This window comes from Zea mays, chromosome 1, assembly GCF_902167145.1.
Source record: "Zea mays cultivar B73 chromosome 1, Zm-B73-REFERENCE-NAM-5.0, whole genome shotgun sequence".
In the NCBI taxonomy this organism is placed as follows: Eukaryota; Viridiplantae; Streptophyta; class Magnoliopsida; order Poales; family Poaceae; genus Zea; species Zea mays.
The window spans coordinates 281,637,471-281,650,723 of NC_050096.1; the positions used below are offsets into that span (position 1 = coordinate 281,637,471).

A 13,253-nucleotide genomic window follows, 5' to 3' on the forward strand; every position below is an offset into this window, starting at 1 on the left:
TCTTGAGCATCACACATATACTATGACACAAAGCACTTCACTTTCTCTATGATATAGACTTGTTCTCATTAACCTAATTGTGTGCACTTGGCATTTAAGGCCAAAATATGTATTCCTCTCAAGGCACATATTTAGGGGGAGAAATCTATATTATATAGAACTATAATCATGCTTAATTGACATATCTCTTGATCATATCTCTTTCATTTTGGTACAAATGCATATATTTCCGTACCATGACTACGACTAATATGTTTCCAAGTATATTACTATGCTAAGTCGTAGATTGAAAGGGAAATGGAGTCTTCGGCGAAGACAAGGCTTCCACTCAACTCTATTGGTATTATCTACCCTTCGCCATCACTCCATACTATCTCTCCACGTTGGTATAATCTTTCACTCATATATCATTTACCAAAAGGGAAGACAACTTATAGAGAGGGCTCTAATGATTCCGTTTTTGGCGATTCATGCCAAAGGGGGAGAAAGTAAGAGCCCAAAGCAAAAGGACCGCACCACCACCCTAATTTTAAAATAAGTTCAATTGAAAATTTCAAATTGGTATCTTATTGTGTTCAAAAGGGGGAGAAAGTAGTATTTCAAAAATCAATATCTTAAAACCCTCTTGAACTCTAAAGAGGAGGATTTAATCTAGGGGGAGTTTTGTTTAGTCAAAGGAAAAGCATTTGAAACAGGGGGAGAAATTTCCAAATCTTATGATTCATTTACCTTTGACTATTTACAAAAGACTTTGAAAAAGAATTTCCAAAACATTTGCAAAAACAAAACTTGAGGTGCAAGCATGGTCCAAAATGTCAAAAACAAAGAAAAGCATCCATGCATATTTTATGAAATAAATATTGGTTTAATTCCAAGCAATCTTTGCACCTATCCTATGCAAACTAGTTCAATCATTCTCGTATATATTTGCTTTGGTTTGTGTTGGCATCAATCACCAAAAAGGGGGAGATTGAAAGGGAAATAGGCTTTAAACCTTTTTCCTAAATGATTTTGGTGGTTGAATGTCCAACACAAACAATTGGACTAATTAGTTTGCTCTAGATTACATGTTCTACAGGTGCCAAAGATTCAACTCAAAACCAATAAAAAGAACAAGACAAGGTTCAAAAGAAAGGAGCAAAGAGAAACCAAAGTGCTCCCTGGTATGGCGCACCGGACTGTCCGGTGTGCCACCGGACTGTGTCCGGTGCACCACCGGACCGTGTCCGGTGCACCAGGGAGGATTGCCTTCAAACTCTTCACCTTCGGGTTTCTCAGGCGCAGCCCACTATAATTCACCGGACTGTCCGGTGCACCACCGGACAGTGTCCGGTGCTCCAGAGTGAAGCGGCTCCGAACTGGCCAGCTTCGGGAAAGTGGGAGGTCGCTCCGCTAAAATTCACCGGACTGTCCGGTGTACACCGGACTGTCCGGTGTGCCAGCGGAGCAACGGTCATCTGCGCGCAACGGTCGACTCTGCAAAGCGTACAGTTGAATTCAGAGTGTCAGAGCAGAAGTCAGAGGGGCACCGGACTGTCCGGTGCTGCACCGGACTGTCCGGTGCCACATGAGGACAAAGCCTCCAACGGTCGACCAGCTCCAATCTCAACGGATAGGATGACGTGGCTGGCACACCGGACATGTCCGGTGTGCACCGGACTGTCCGGTGCGCCCATCGCCAGCAGCTTCTCCAACGGTTACAAAATTGGATGGTGGCTATAAATACCACCCCAACCGGCCACTTCAAGGTGTGGGAGTTCAAGCAACATTCCAAGTCACCTAGTTGACATACTCAAGCCCTCCCAACCACATATATTCATTGATCCATCCTATACACAAGATTTAGTCCACTATAACCAACACAAGTGCCACAAAAGAGAGAGCAAGCAATTGAGAGCTACTCAATTAAGTTTAGCCCTAGCGCCTTGTGAGATTCATTGAGAGATAGTGTGAGCTACATCTTTGTGTTCATTTGCACGTGGAGTTTTGACTCCCTTTCAAACTTCCTCCAAAGTGTTGGAGGCTTGTAAAAGCTAGCAAGAGACACCAAAGAGTGTGGTGATCCTTGTGGGATCGAGAGTGATCCTTGAGAAGAAGAAGAGCTCGCCGATCCTTGTGTGATCGGGAGAGAGGGAAAGGGTTGAAAAAGACCCGTCCTTAAGTGGACTCCTCAACGGGGACTAGGCCTTCGAGGGCCGAACCTCGGTAAAACAAATCACCCGTGTCCATTGTGTTTATTGCTTGTGATTTGTTTGTTTCCCCTTGCTCTAAGTTTTCTTGCACCATTATTTGCTAATATCTTTGGGTGTTACTTCAAGTTTAATTTCATTTAGTGAAGTAACATTTCGCAAGAAAGAACTTGGCTTAGTGCTCTTCTCATCTAAGGCTTCTTGCTTTGTTATTCTATAACTTACTAGTTGTATTGATTTGTCACTTCCGCATTATTTAGTAATACTCTTTTCAAAGCAAGAACTTAGTTTCTATTCTCCGATATTTGTATATCTTGTTCTAACCACTAATCAAGGGATCTAGTTGGGGGATAAAGTTGTAATTTTCAGGTTTCGCCTATTCACCCCCCCCCCTCTAGGCAACTTTCAGCGGACCTCAGAGCAGGGCGGAGGCACGGAACATCATACGCAGGCCTAGGTGACGGCGCGTAGGCGTAGGGATCCGGCAGCGGACGCAGGAAAGAACCGCCCTGGATGGGTGACACTGCGTAGGGGTCCGGCGGCGAATGCAGGAAAGAAGCTGGCTCCAGGCGTGATCGCGTGAGGCGTCCGGGTGGCTGCAGGATGCCTGGGATTGACCGATTGGGGATGGCCGGATGGGGAATTAGGGATTAGGGTGGGCTGGATGCTGGTGGCTTGGTGCTTTGGTGGGCTGAATGTTACTTTGGTGGGCTGGCGCCTGGGCTCAATAATGGACTAATTGTTAATTTCGGATATTCAATGGATTACCCGCGGGTGAGATTTAATATCCAAATCCATGCCCATTTTATCTCGGATCGGATACGGGTCTAACCCGCGGGTCAAAAAACATATCCATATCCTAATCCATCGGGTCGGATATCCGCCGGATATCCAAATCCACGGATTAAATTGCCATCCCTAGACACAGTGATCACGATTGATGGGTTTGATAAGTCGATTTTGAATTTAAAATTAATCTTATGCTGCTTTAAATGGTATCAGGTCTTAAGATTATCTTTCATAAAAGTGAGGTGTTTACCTTTGAATGGGTCAAAATGAAAAATAAATGATGGCTAATATACTTAATTGTAAGTTGGGATCTTTTCCTTTGAAATATCTTGAAATTTATTATTTTTGATGGCCATCTCAACTTGAGGATTGTGGCTCCCATTTTAGAAAAAATGGGAAAAAGAATGGACCTATGGAAGGGAGGTAGATTTATTATAATTAACTCTTGTTTGAGGAGTCTGTCGATGTATATTATGGGCTTTTACCTTCTACTATCCAAAGATGCTCATTGAAAAATGAACACCATCGGAGCGATTTTTTTTTTGGCAAGGTGCTGATAAAAAACAAATATTAAATGGCAAAATGGGAGATGATGACCATACCGAAAGACCAAGGGGGTCTAGGCGTAATTCATACGAGTTTGATGAATGACTGTTTACCCATTAAAGGCTTGTTCGGTTTCATATCAATCCATGTGGATTGGAGGGGATTGGGTGGGTTTAAATCCATACCAAGTCAAATAGTCTACTAAAATTTTCCAATCCCATCCAATCCATGTGGCTTAGGAATAACCGAACAAGCCCTAAATGGATTTGGAAAAATTTCTGGTGTGTGGATAACGTTTGGTTTAAGATCATTAGAGCCAAGTATATGCGAGATGATAACTTCTTTACGTCGAAAAGCAAAGGAGTTTCTCAATTCTGGAAAGGGCTCCATAAAATCAAACATATGTTTCTACTAGGTGTATGCCCGTGCGTTGCTACGGAGTCAATTCCTCCACCTTGCCTCCCTCTGCACTCTCTACCTCGGCTTCTGGCGCTTCCCAGACAACGCCACGCTCCCGCGGGGCTACGCTTTCACCGTTCAGACTTCAGACTTCGCGGCTCCCCAACCTTTCAAGATACTGGGCCTTGCGCCCTGCTTGCCGTCCACAGTCATCTCCATTCCCGCTGACTCCATGCCATCGAACGACTTGGCGGGGCTGTACGGAGCTTTGCTCACGACCCTGTTTCGTGCCATCATTTATTTAATCACTTGAAATCAGTAGATCCACGATAAAAAAGTTATACTAAGAAACAATTCTAAACTCAGTTCTAAGATAAGGCAAAAACAGGCATCTAAAGCTTACATCAGAAAAAAAATGGTGCTAGTTTGCAACCTTGAGACTGGATCTTTAAGTGGCCAGCTTTTCCAAATAGAACAGGATAATACACAGGAACATCCCGATTCTCAGATATGTTATTTTTCTAACAGGGGAAAAACATGGTATTTGGAGCAGCTAAATGGGGGTAATGTTGGTTTTTGTATCTACTGCTGGTCCCAGAACTCTGTCTTGTGTTAATATCGATTTGCAGATTTTTTAAAAAAAAATCTCAAGGGAGTTACATGATCCAAGGCTATTTGCAGCTATATGTTGTATTATGGAAGCAGGCTCTCTACCAATCTTTCTGTGAAGAAATTATAGATTTTTTTAGGGATGTCATTGAGCACTTGTCAGCAGAAAGTGCAATCATTTAAATGCTATAACAGCAAATTTTATTTTATTTTTACCCTGCCTGGAGGACAAAAAACAGAATACGGTACAAAATATACTGTTGATTACTGTGGTGCCAATAGTCGGGGAAAAAATTAGTGTGGTACCACATACAGCAGTTTATAACAAAAGTTTTAAACATGTAGATTGTAGAATAACAGGGCTCTCATGTATCATGCTAACCTGTCACGACGTTTCTCAAGGAAGCGCTGGAGAGAGTGCCTCCTGGCAATGGGGAGATCTGGCCAACAGATCAAGATAGTTTAAAGACGTGTTGGACAATGTCAACACTGGAAAAGGTATTCCATTTCTGGATTTTTACACAAAGATGCAGTGGTCTTACCAGCCTGAAGCTTGCTTATTGAGCTAGGGTCAGCAACAACCTGAGCTTGTCCAGCTGCTACAGAAGTGCTCTGCAGTGATGGAGACCGTGTAAGCACAGGAGAGAAGACTGCTGCTGGGGCGACAGTGGCTGTATGTACCATTGGAGGATTAAAAGCAGTGGCAGCACTGCCTTTGGTGGCTGCCGCAGCTGCCGCAGCTGCAGCTATAAGCATGATTGCCTGAGCCTGTCAATGCCAAATTAGTGTATTAGCATGTGTATTTTAACAGATGGTACAGAAGGACAAGATATCTGTAAATGGCGTGAAGATAATATTTACCTTTTCTGGTGGCACCGAGTCATACACACATACTGATCCACCATAGAAAATTGTAAGCTGTGTGGGATTAGCTGAAGGGTTCGACATCGGCAACATTGCAGACCTTGTAGTAAAGAATGCAAAAAAATAAGAACACACAAAGGCAGATAAAACAGCACCTCTGAATTGAAAGTAGGCAGATCCATGTCACTCCCACTACTGGTTGAGATAAAAGCATATCAGAAAGCCATGTGGTGGGTTCAAAACCGGCATAGGATAGAATGTGTGCGCGGACACGGGGGTAGAAAGCAATCGTCCTACTTCCTAAAATGATTAAAAAACGGAGGTAAAATTCTGATAGAAAGGTATGTCTACTTGGCCAGTGAACGGATTGGCTTTCTGGACAGTGGCGTTCAAATCATTTGTAGGCCTTAGTGATACAGATATCGGATCTAGTCACAACGATTTTTCCTGGAATCTGATTAATTCAGATGTCCCTATTGTTCAGAGCCTGGAACAATCTATAGAAGAGCAATGTGTAGAAGAAATTAGGTGTGGGTGTCACAACGAGAAGCTACCAGTGCATCTAACCTCATAGTTGCGGAGCAGACTGGCAATCAACATCGATATTGCAAGAACAACAAACTTCTACCCAACACATGCTCGACTTCCAGAACCAAATGGAAGAAATGATTCGGCCTTGGTACACCCACTGAAAATATTTATCGTAGTTGATCCTTTAGGTGCTCCTAATATTTCTGCGGTAAGGAAACAAAGCAAGAGATTAATCACCAAGAATCTTGCAAAAAGGCAAGAGAATGGTAAAGGCCTAACAATTGTGTGACTAACCCCACATTAATGAAAACATGGAAGATAGACAGTCTTCAAAATGGTGTTACAAATGGTCTGCTGCTTATATATTCAATAATACAGTTTCATGCCATAAACGAAATTTCTACCAACAGAGTGAAGTGTAAAAAGAATTGGGAGTGAGAGCAGACCTCCAAGATCAATGTCCCTTTTAAGGAACCGATGAGGATTATAATGGTCAGCATCATCACCCCAAACAGAAGCATCCATTTGCACGAGATGAAGAGGAACTACTAATATTGATCGCGCTGGCACAGTGACACCTGAGCCAAGAGTCAAATCTGCACTAAAGGAAAATGAAATCCAAAGTGAGTCAGAATGGAAAACATACGACAATTAAAACAGGACTACAGGTGACACACGGGTTTCTCTTGCAGCTAGATGTACAGAGTACAGACCAATCAAAATCAAACTTCAAACTTCAAACATCATGAATTCATGATCTCAACACACACAAAATCAGGATTGGCGAAGGCATTCAAACAGATTCCGCAAATGTCGATCAATCCTCTTGGCTGCCTCAACCACCAATGCCTCCAAAGCATCAGTCTCCCCATAACCAAGGCCACCCCGAGATGTTGTGGTGCCAACATATGCAGCAGCCTCGGCAGCAGCATCAGCCTAGCCACTATCGTCACAGCATACTCTCAGAAAGTTGATTGACTTGCCAACATATGAGATGGAGTTGTGTTGACTGAAAAACATATGTATGTAGAATTTAGAATAAAAAATACACTTTAAGTATTCTAAGCTTCTAGAACGAGGCTTCCTTTGTAATAACCAATTAACCATGCATAGAGAAATAGCATTATATGATCGGTTTTGTAGAGCTCACCCGATGGCGTTGCTTCCACTTTTGAAAAAAAGACAGCCCTAGAAGCTCGAATATGTGATCTCTCATTTCATCATTAGTCACAAGCAAACAATTTAGTTTGATCGCTGCATATAGCCAATACCTGGATGTTTGCATCTCATATAATTAGAAACATCCAGGAGGAAACATAACAATGAAGAAAACTGAATAATCAACAAACTATGTGATAATAGATGTCTGTGATCTCTACAGAATTACAACATAAACAAGAAACACCTCCTGGTTTACAAGAAAAGGTGGCCGCAACCACAAGGTCTTTCTGTTGTCTTTGAGAATTGAGCATAAACAGCAAGTTCAGAGATACTGAAGGCTAGAAACTTAGCATTACCAGTCATCATTTGACCCACTTGGTGAAGTATACAAAGCCCCATTTGTTCTCCAGGTCTCAATCAAATGCCTATTAGATGGATTTTCCATAAGCTTGGAAATTCATTTATTGTGTAGTATGACAAGTGGCCATTTTCCATGATATCTATCTCGAAGCTCTGTTATAACGCCATCCAGCTGCTCTATATTAAGCATGCAAAGTTGAACAATAATTAGCATGCACTGCTTAATTCTCGATGTCAACATGTTGAAATTCAGGGCAAAGTGGTGCACAGACCTGGGTCAAACTGAAACCGCCCTCCGCAAAATTTGGTTGATATAGTGCAATATTCGCACCATCGACTATAGCTCGGTAGTCTTTATTTGCTTCCAACCACTCCTATAACAGTCATAACCAGCATGTGAGATTATGTTCACAAATGGGTATTGTTTCTAATACAGGAAGAACCAAAGAAACAAAGTTACATCAATAAGCAAGATCTATTGGCATACAACTACAATGCATTAGCTATAACACAAGTTATAAGTGACAGCTTAGTCTAGTTATTAGGATATAGGATCAGCTACATGAACAAGCAGTTAGAACCCCGTTTTATCTGAAGGATGGGCAAAACAGGAAGCGATTTCTAGGTGCACAAGGATGCCTCAAATATGTGGCTCAATTCCTCGGCTTAATTCCTCTGATGTACATAGGCTCATCGAGCACCAATCATGTTTACATACTGATAGTCGCCTAGAGGGGGGGTGAATAGGGCGAAACTGAAATTTACAAATATAAACACAACTACAAGCCGGGTTAGCGTTAGAAATATAAACGAGTCCGAGAGAGAGGGCGCAAAACAAATCCCAAGCGAATAAGCGAGTGAGACACGGAGATTTGTTTTACCGAGGTTCGGTTCTTGCAAACCTACTCCCCGTTGAGGAGGCCACAAAGGCCAGGTCTCTTTCAACCCTTCCCTCTCTCAAACGGTCCCTTGGACCGAGTGAGCTTCTCTTCTCAAATCAAAGCCGGGAACAAAACTTCCCCGCAAGGGCCACCACACAATTGGTGCCTCTTGCCTTGATTACAATGGAGTTGTGATCTCAAGAACAAGTGAGAAAGAAAAGAAGCAATCCAAGCGCAAGAGCTCAAATGAACACGGCAAATCACTCTCACTAGTCACTAGGGCTTTGTGTGGAATTGGAGAGGATTTGATCTCTTTAGTGTGTCTAGAATTGAATGCTAGAGCTCTTGTAGTAGTTGAGAAGTGGAAAACTTGGATGCAATGAATGGTGGGGTGGTTGGGGTATTTATAGCCCCAACCACCAAATGTGGCCGTTGGAAGACTGTCTGTTCGATGGCGCACCGGACAGTCCGGTGCACACCGGACAGCCCGGTGCCCCCTGCCACGTCATCACTGCCGTTGGATTCTGACCGTTGGAGCTTCTGACTTGTGGGCCCGCCTGGGTGTCCGGTGCACACCGGACAGGTACTGTTTGATGTCCGGTATGCCAGCATGGGCGATTCTGACTTCTGCGCGCGCAGAGGGCGCATTAAATGCGCGGCAGAGAGCCGTTGGCGCGGAGATGACCGTTGCTTCGGAGGCGCACCGGACAGTCCGGTGCACACCGGACAGTCCGGTGAATTTTAGCGGGCTATCCGTTGGCGTTTCCCGAAGCTGGCGAGTTCCTGAGGCCGACCTCCCTTGGCGCACCGGACACTGTCCGGTGTACACCGGACAGTCCGGTGAATTATAGCCGAGTGGCCCTGGAAATTCCCGAAGGTGGCGAGTTTGAGTCTGAGTCCCCTGGTGCACCGGACAGGTACTGTTTACTGTCCGGTGGCACACCGGACAGTCCGGTGCGCCAGACCAGGGGTGCCTTCGGTTGCCCCTTTGCTCCTTTGTTGAATCCAAAACTTGGTCTTTTTATTGGCTGAGTGTGAACCTTTTACACCTGTATAATCTATACACTTGGGCAAACTAGTTAGTCCAATTATTTGTGTTGGGCAATTCAACCACCAAAATTATTTAGGAACTAGGTGTAAGCCTAATTCCCTTTCAATCTCCCCCTTTTTGGTGATTGATGCCAACACAAACCAAAGCAAATATAGAAGTGCATAATTGAACTAGTTTGCATAATGTAAGTGTAAAGGATGCTTGGAATTGAGCCAATATAACTACTTACAAGATATGCATGGATTGTTTCTTTCTTATTTAACATTTTGGACCACGTTTGCACCACATGTTTTGTTTTTGCAAATTCTTTTGTAAGTCCATTTCAAAGATCTTTTGCAAATAGTCAAAGATAAATGAATAAGAGTTAGCAAAGCATTTTCAAGATTTGAAATTTTCTCACCCTGTTTCAAATGCTTTTCCTTTGACTAAACAAAACTCCCCCTAAAGGAGATCCACCTCTTAGTGTTCAAGAGGGTTTTGATATACATTTTTGAAAAACTAATTTTCTCTTCCTTTTGAACACAATAGGATACCAATTGAAAAATACTTTTGGAAAGCACTAAGTTTTTGAAATTGGTGGTGGTGCGGTCCTTTTGCTTTGGGCTCATTTCTCCCCCTTTTTGGCATGAATCGCCAAAAACGGAATCATTAGAGCCCTTTAAGAACTATCTTCCTCTTTGGTCATAAGGAAATGAGTTAAGATTATACCAAAGACGAAGTCCTTTTGCTTTGAATTCTCATTTCTCCCCAAAGAATAGAGAGATGCTTGGAGTGATGGCGAAGTATGAGTTACGGAGTGGAAGCCTTTGTCTTTGCCGAAGACTCTAATTCCCTTTCAATATACCTATGACTTGGTTTGAAATAGACTTGAAGACACATTAGTCATAGCATATAAAAGAGATATAATCAAAGGTATTCAAATGAGCTATGTGTGCAAGCTAGCAAAAGAAATTTCTAGAATCAAGAATATTGAGCTCATGCCTAAGTCTGGTAAAAGATTGTTCATCAAGAGGCTTGGTAAAGATATCGGCTAATTGATCTTTAGTGTTAATGTAAGAAATCTCGATATCTCCCTTTTGTTGGTGATCCCTAAGAAAATGATACCGAATGGCTATGTGCTTAGTGCGGCTATGCTCGACGGGGTTGTCGGCCATTTTGATTGCACTCTCATTATCACATAGTAAAGGAACTTTGGTTAATTTGTAACCGTAGTCCCGCAGGGTTTGCCTCATCCAAAGCAATTGCGCGCAACAATGGCCTGCGGCAATGTACTCGGCTTCGGCGGTGGAAAGAGCGACCGAATTTTGCTTCTTTGAAGCCCAAGACACCAAGGATCTTCCCAAGAACTGGCAAGTCCCCGATGTGCTCTTCCTATTAATCTTACACCCTGCCCAATCGGCATCCGAATAACCAATCAAATCAAAAGTGGATCCCCGAGGGTACCAAAGCCCAAACTTAGGAGTATAAGCTAAATATCTCAAGATTCGTTTTACGACCGTAAGGTGGGATTCCTTAGGGTCGGATTGAAATCTTGCACACATGCAAACGGAAAGCATAATATCCGGTCGAGATGCACATAAATAAAGCAATGAACCAATCATCGACCGGTATACCTTTTGATCGACGGATTTACCTCCCGTGTCGAGGTCGAGATGCCCATTGGTTCCCATGGGTGTCTTGATGGGCTTGGCATCCTTCATTCCAAACTTGGTTAGAATGTCTTGAGTGTACTTCGTTTGGCAAATGAAGGTGCCCTCTTGGAGTTGCTTGACTTGGAATCCTAGAAAATACTTCAACTCCCCCATCATCGACATCTCGAATTTCTGTGTCATGATCCTACTAAACTCTTCACATGTAGACTCGTTAGTAGACCCAAATATAATATCATCAACATAAATTTGGCATACAAACAAGTCATTTTCAAGAGTTTTAGTAAAGAGTGTAGGATCGGCCTTGCCGACTTTGAAGCTATTAGAAATAAGGAAATCTCTTAGGCATTCATACCATGCTCTTGGGGCTTGCTTGAGCCCATAAAGCGCCTTAGAGAGCCTATAGACATGGTTAGGGTACTCACTGTCTTCAAAGCCGGGAGGTTGCTCAACATAGACCTCTTCCTTGATTGGTCCGTTGAGGAAGGCACTTTTCACGTCCATTTGATAGAGCTTAAAGCCATGGTAAGTAGCATAGGCCAATAATATGCGAATTGACTCAAGCCTAGCTACGGGTGCATAGGTTTCACCGAAATCCAAACCTTCGACTTGTGAATACCCTTTGGCCACGAGTCGAGCTTTGTTCCTTGTCACCACACCATGCTCATCTTGCTTGTTGCGGAAGACCCATTTGGTTCCTACAACATTTTGGTTAGGACGTGGAACTAAATGCCATACCTCGTTCCTCGTGAAATTGTTGAGCTCCTCTTGCATTGCCACCACCCAATCCGAATCTTGAAGTGCTTCCTCTATCCTGTGTGGCTCAATAGAGGAAACAAAAGAGTAATGTTCACAAAAATGTGCAACACGAGATCGAGTGGTTACCCCCTTATGAATGTCGCCGAGGATGGTGTCGACGGGGTGATCTCGTTGGATTGCTTGGTGGACTCTTGGGTGTGACGGCCTTGGTTCTTCCTCATCCTCCTTTTCTTGATCATTTGCATCTCCCCCTTGATCATTGCCATCATCTTGAGGTGGCTTATCTTCTTGATTTTGTCCTTCATCAACTTGAGCCTCATCATCATTTTGAGTTGGTGGAGATGCTTGCGTGGTGGAGGATGGTTGATCTTGTGCTCTTGAAGGCTCTTCGGATTCCTTAGGACACACATCCCCAATGGACATGTTCCTTAGCGCTATGCATGGAGCCTCTTCATTACCTATCTCATCAAGATCAACTTGCTCTACTTGAGAGCCGTTAGTTTCATCAAACACAACGTCACATGAGACTTCAACTAGTCCAGTGGACTTGTTAAAGACCCTATATGCCCTTGTGTTGGAGTCATAACCAAGTAAAAAGCCTTCTACAGTTTTGGGAGCAAATTTAGATTTTCTACCTCTTTTAACAAGAATAAAGCATTTGCTACCAAAAACTCTAAAGTATGAAATGTTGGGCTTTTTACCGGTTAGGAGTTCATATGATGTCTTCTTGAGGATTCGGTGAAGATATAACCGGTTGATGGCGTAGCAGGCGGTGTTGACCGCTTCGGCCCAAAACCGGTCCGGTGTCTTGTACTCATCAAGCATGGTTCTTGCCATGTCCAATAGAGTTCGATTCTTTCTCTCCACTACACCATTTTGTTGTGGCGTGTAGGGAGAGGAGAACTCATGCTTGATGCCCTCCTCCTCAAGGAAGCCTTCAATTTGTGAGTTCTTGAACTCCGTCCCGTTGTCGCTTCTTATTTTCTTGATCCTTAAGCCGAACTCATTTTGAGCCCGTCTCAAGAATCCCTTTAAGGTCTCTTGGGTTTGAGATTTTTCCTGTAAAAAGAATACCCAAGTGAAGCGAGAATAATCATCCACTATTACAAGACAATACTTACTCCCGCCGATGCTTATGTAAGCAATCGGGCCGAAAAGATCCATGTGGAGTAGCTCAAGCGGCCTGTCGGTCGTCATGATGTTCTTGTGTGGATGATGGACTCCAACTTGCTTCCCCGCCTGGCATGCGCCACAAATCCTGTCTTTCTCAAAATGAACATTTGTTAATCCTAAAATGTGCTCTCCCTTTAGAAGCTTATGAAGATTCTTCATCCCAACATGGGCTAGTCGGCGGTGCCAGAGCCAACCCATGTTAGTCTTAGCAATTAAGCATGTGTCAAGTTCAGCTTTATCAAAATCTACTAAGTATAGCTGACCCTCTAACACACCCTTGAATGCTATTGAA

The 13,253-nt window shown here is 43.3% G+C and overlaps 1 protein-coding gene across 2 annotated transcripts; it reads right to left on the minus strand.

Annotated features, from left to right (window-relative positions):
- Positions 1-4,017: 4,017 nt before the first annotated feature.
- Positions 4,018-5,516, minus strand: LOC103643992 (protein TIFY 3). Of its 2 annotated transcripts, XM_020547299.3 has the most exons (5): positions 5,394-5,516; positions 5,214-5,300; positions 5,075-5,144; positions 4,915-4,972; positions 4,018-4,203 (listed from the first exon to the last, which is right to left on the minus strand). In XM_020547299.3, the coding sequence occupies exons 1-5, from the start codon at positions 5,487-5,489 to the stop codon at positions 4,062-4,064; spliced, it is 453 nt and encodes a 150-aa protein (XP_020402888.1). In that variant the 5' UTR covers positions 5,490-5,516; the 3' UTR covers positions 4,018-4,061. The 2 variants fall into 2 exon arrangements, with proteins under 2 accessions (XP_020402888.1, XP_020402887.1); XM_020547298.3 differs by having other exon boundaries at positions 5,075-5,300.
- Between the last annotated feature and the right edge of the window lie 7,737 nt (positions 5,517-13,253).

Excerpts from the sequence above, each read along its gene's own strand:
- LOC103643992 (XM_020547298.3), bottom strand. The coding sequence starts at position 5,489 with ATGTTGCCGATGTCGAACCCTTCAGCTAATCCCACACAGCTTACAATT. Across the intron at positions 4,973-5,074 it reads AATAAGCAAGCTTCAGGCTG|ATCTCCCCATTGCCAGGAGG; the intron begins GTAAGACCACTG and ends TCTGTTGGCCAG. Across the intron at positions 4,204-4,914 it reads CTTGAGAAACGTCGTGACAG|GGTCGTGAGCAAAGCTCCGT; the intron begins GTTAGCATGATA and ends GGCACGAAACAG.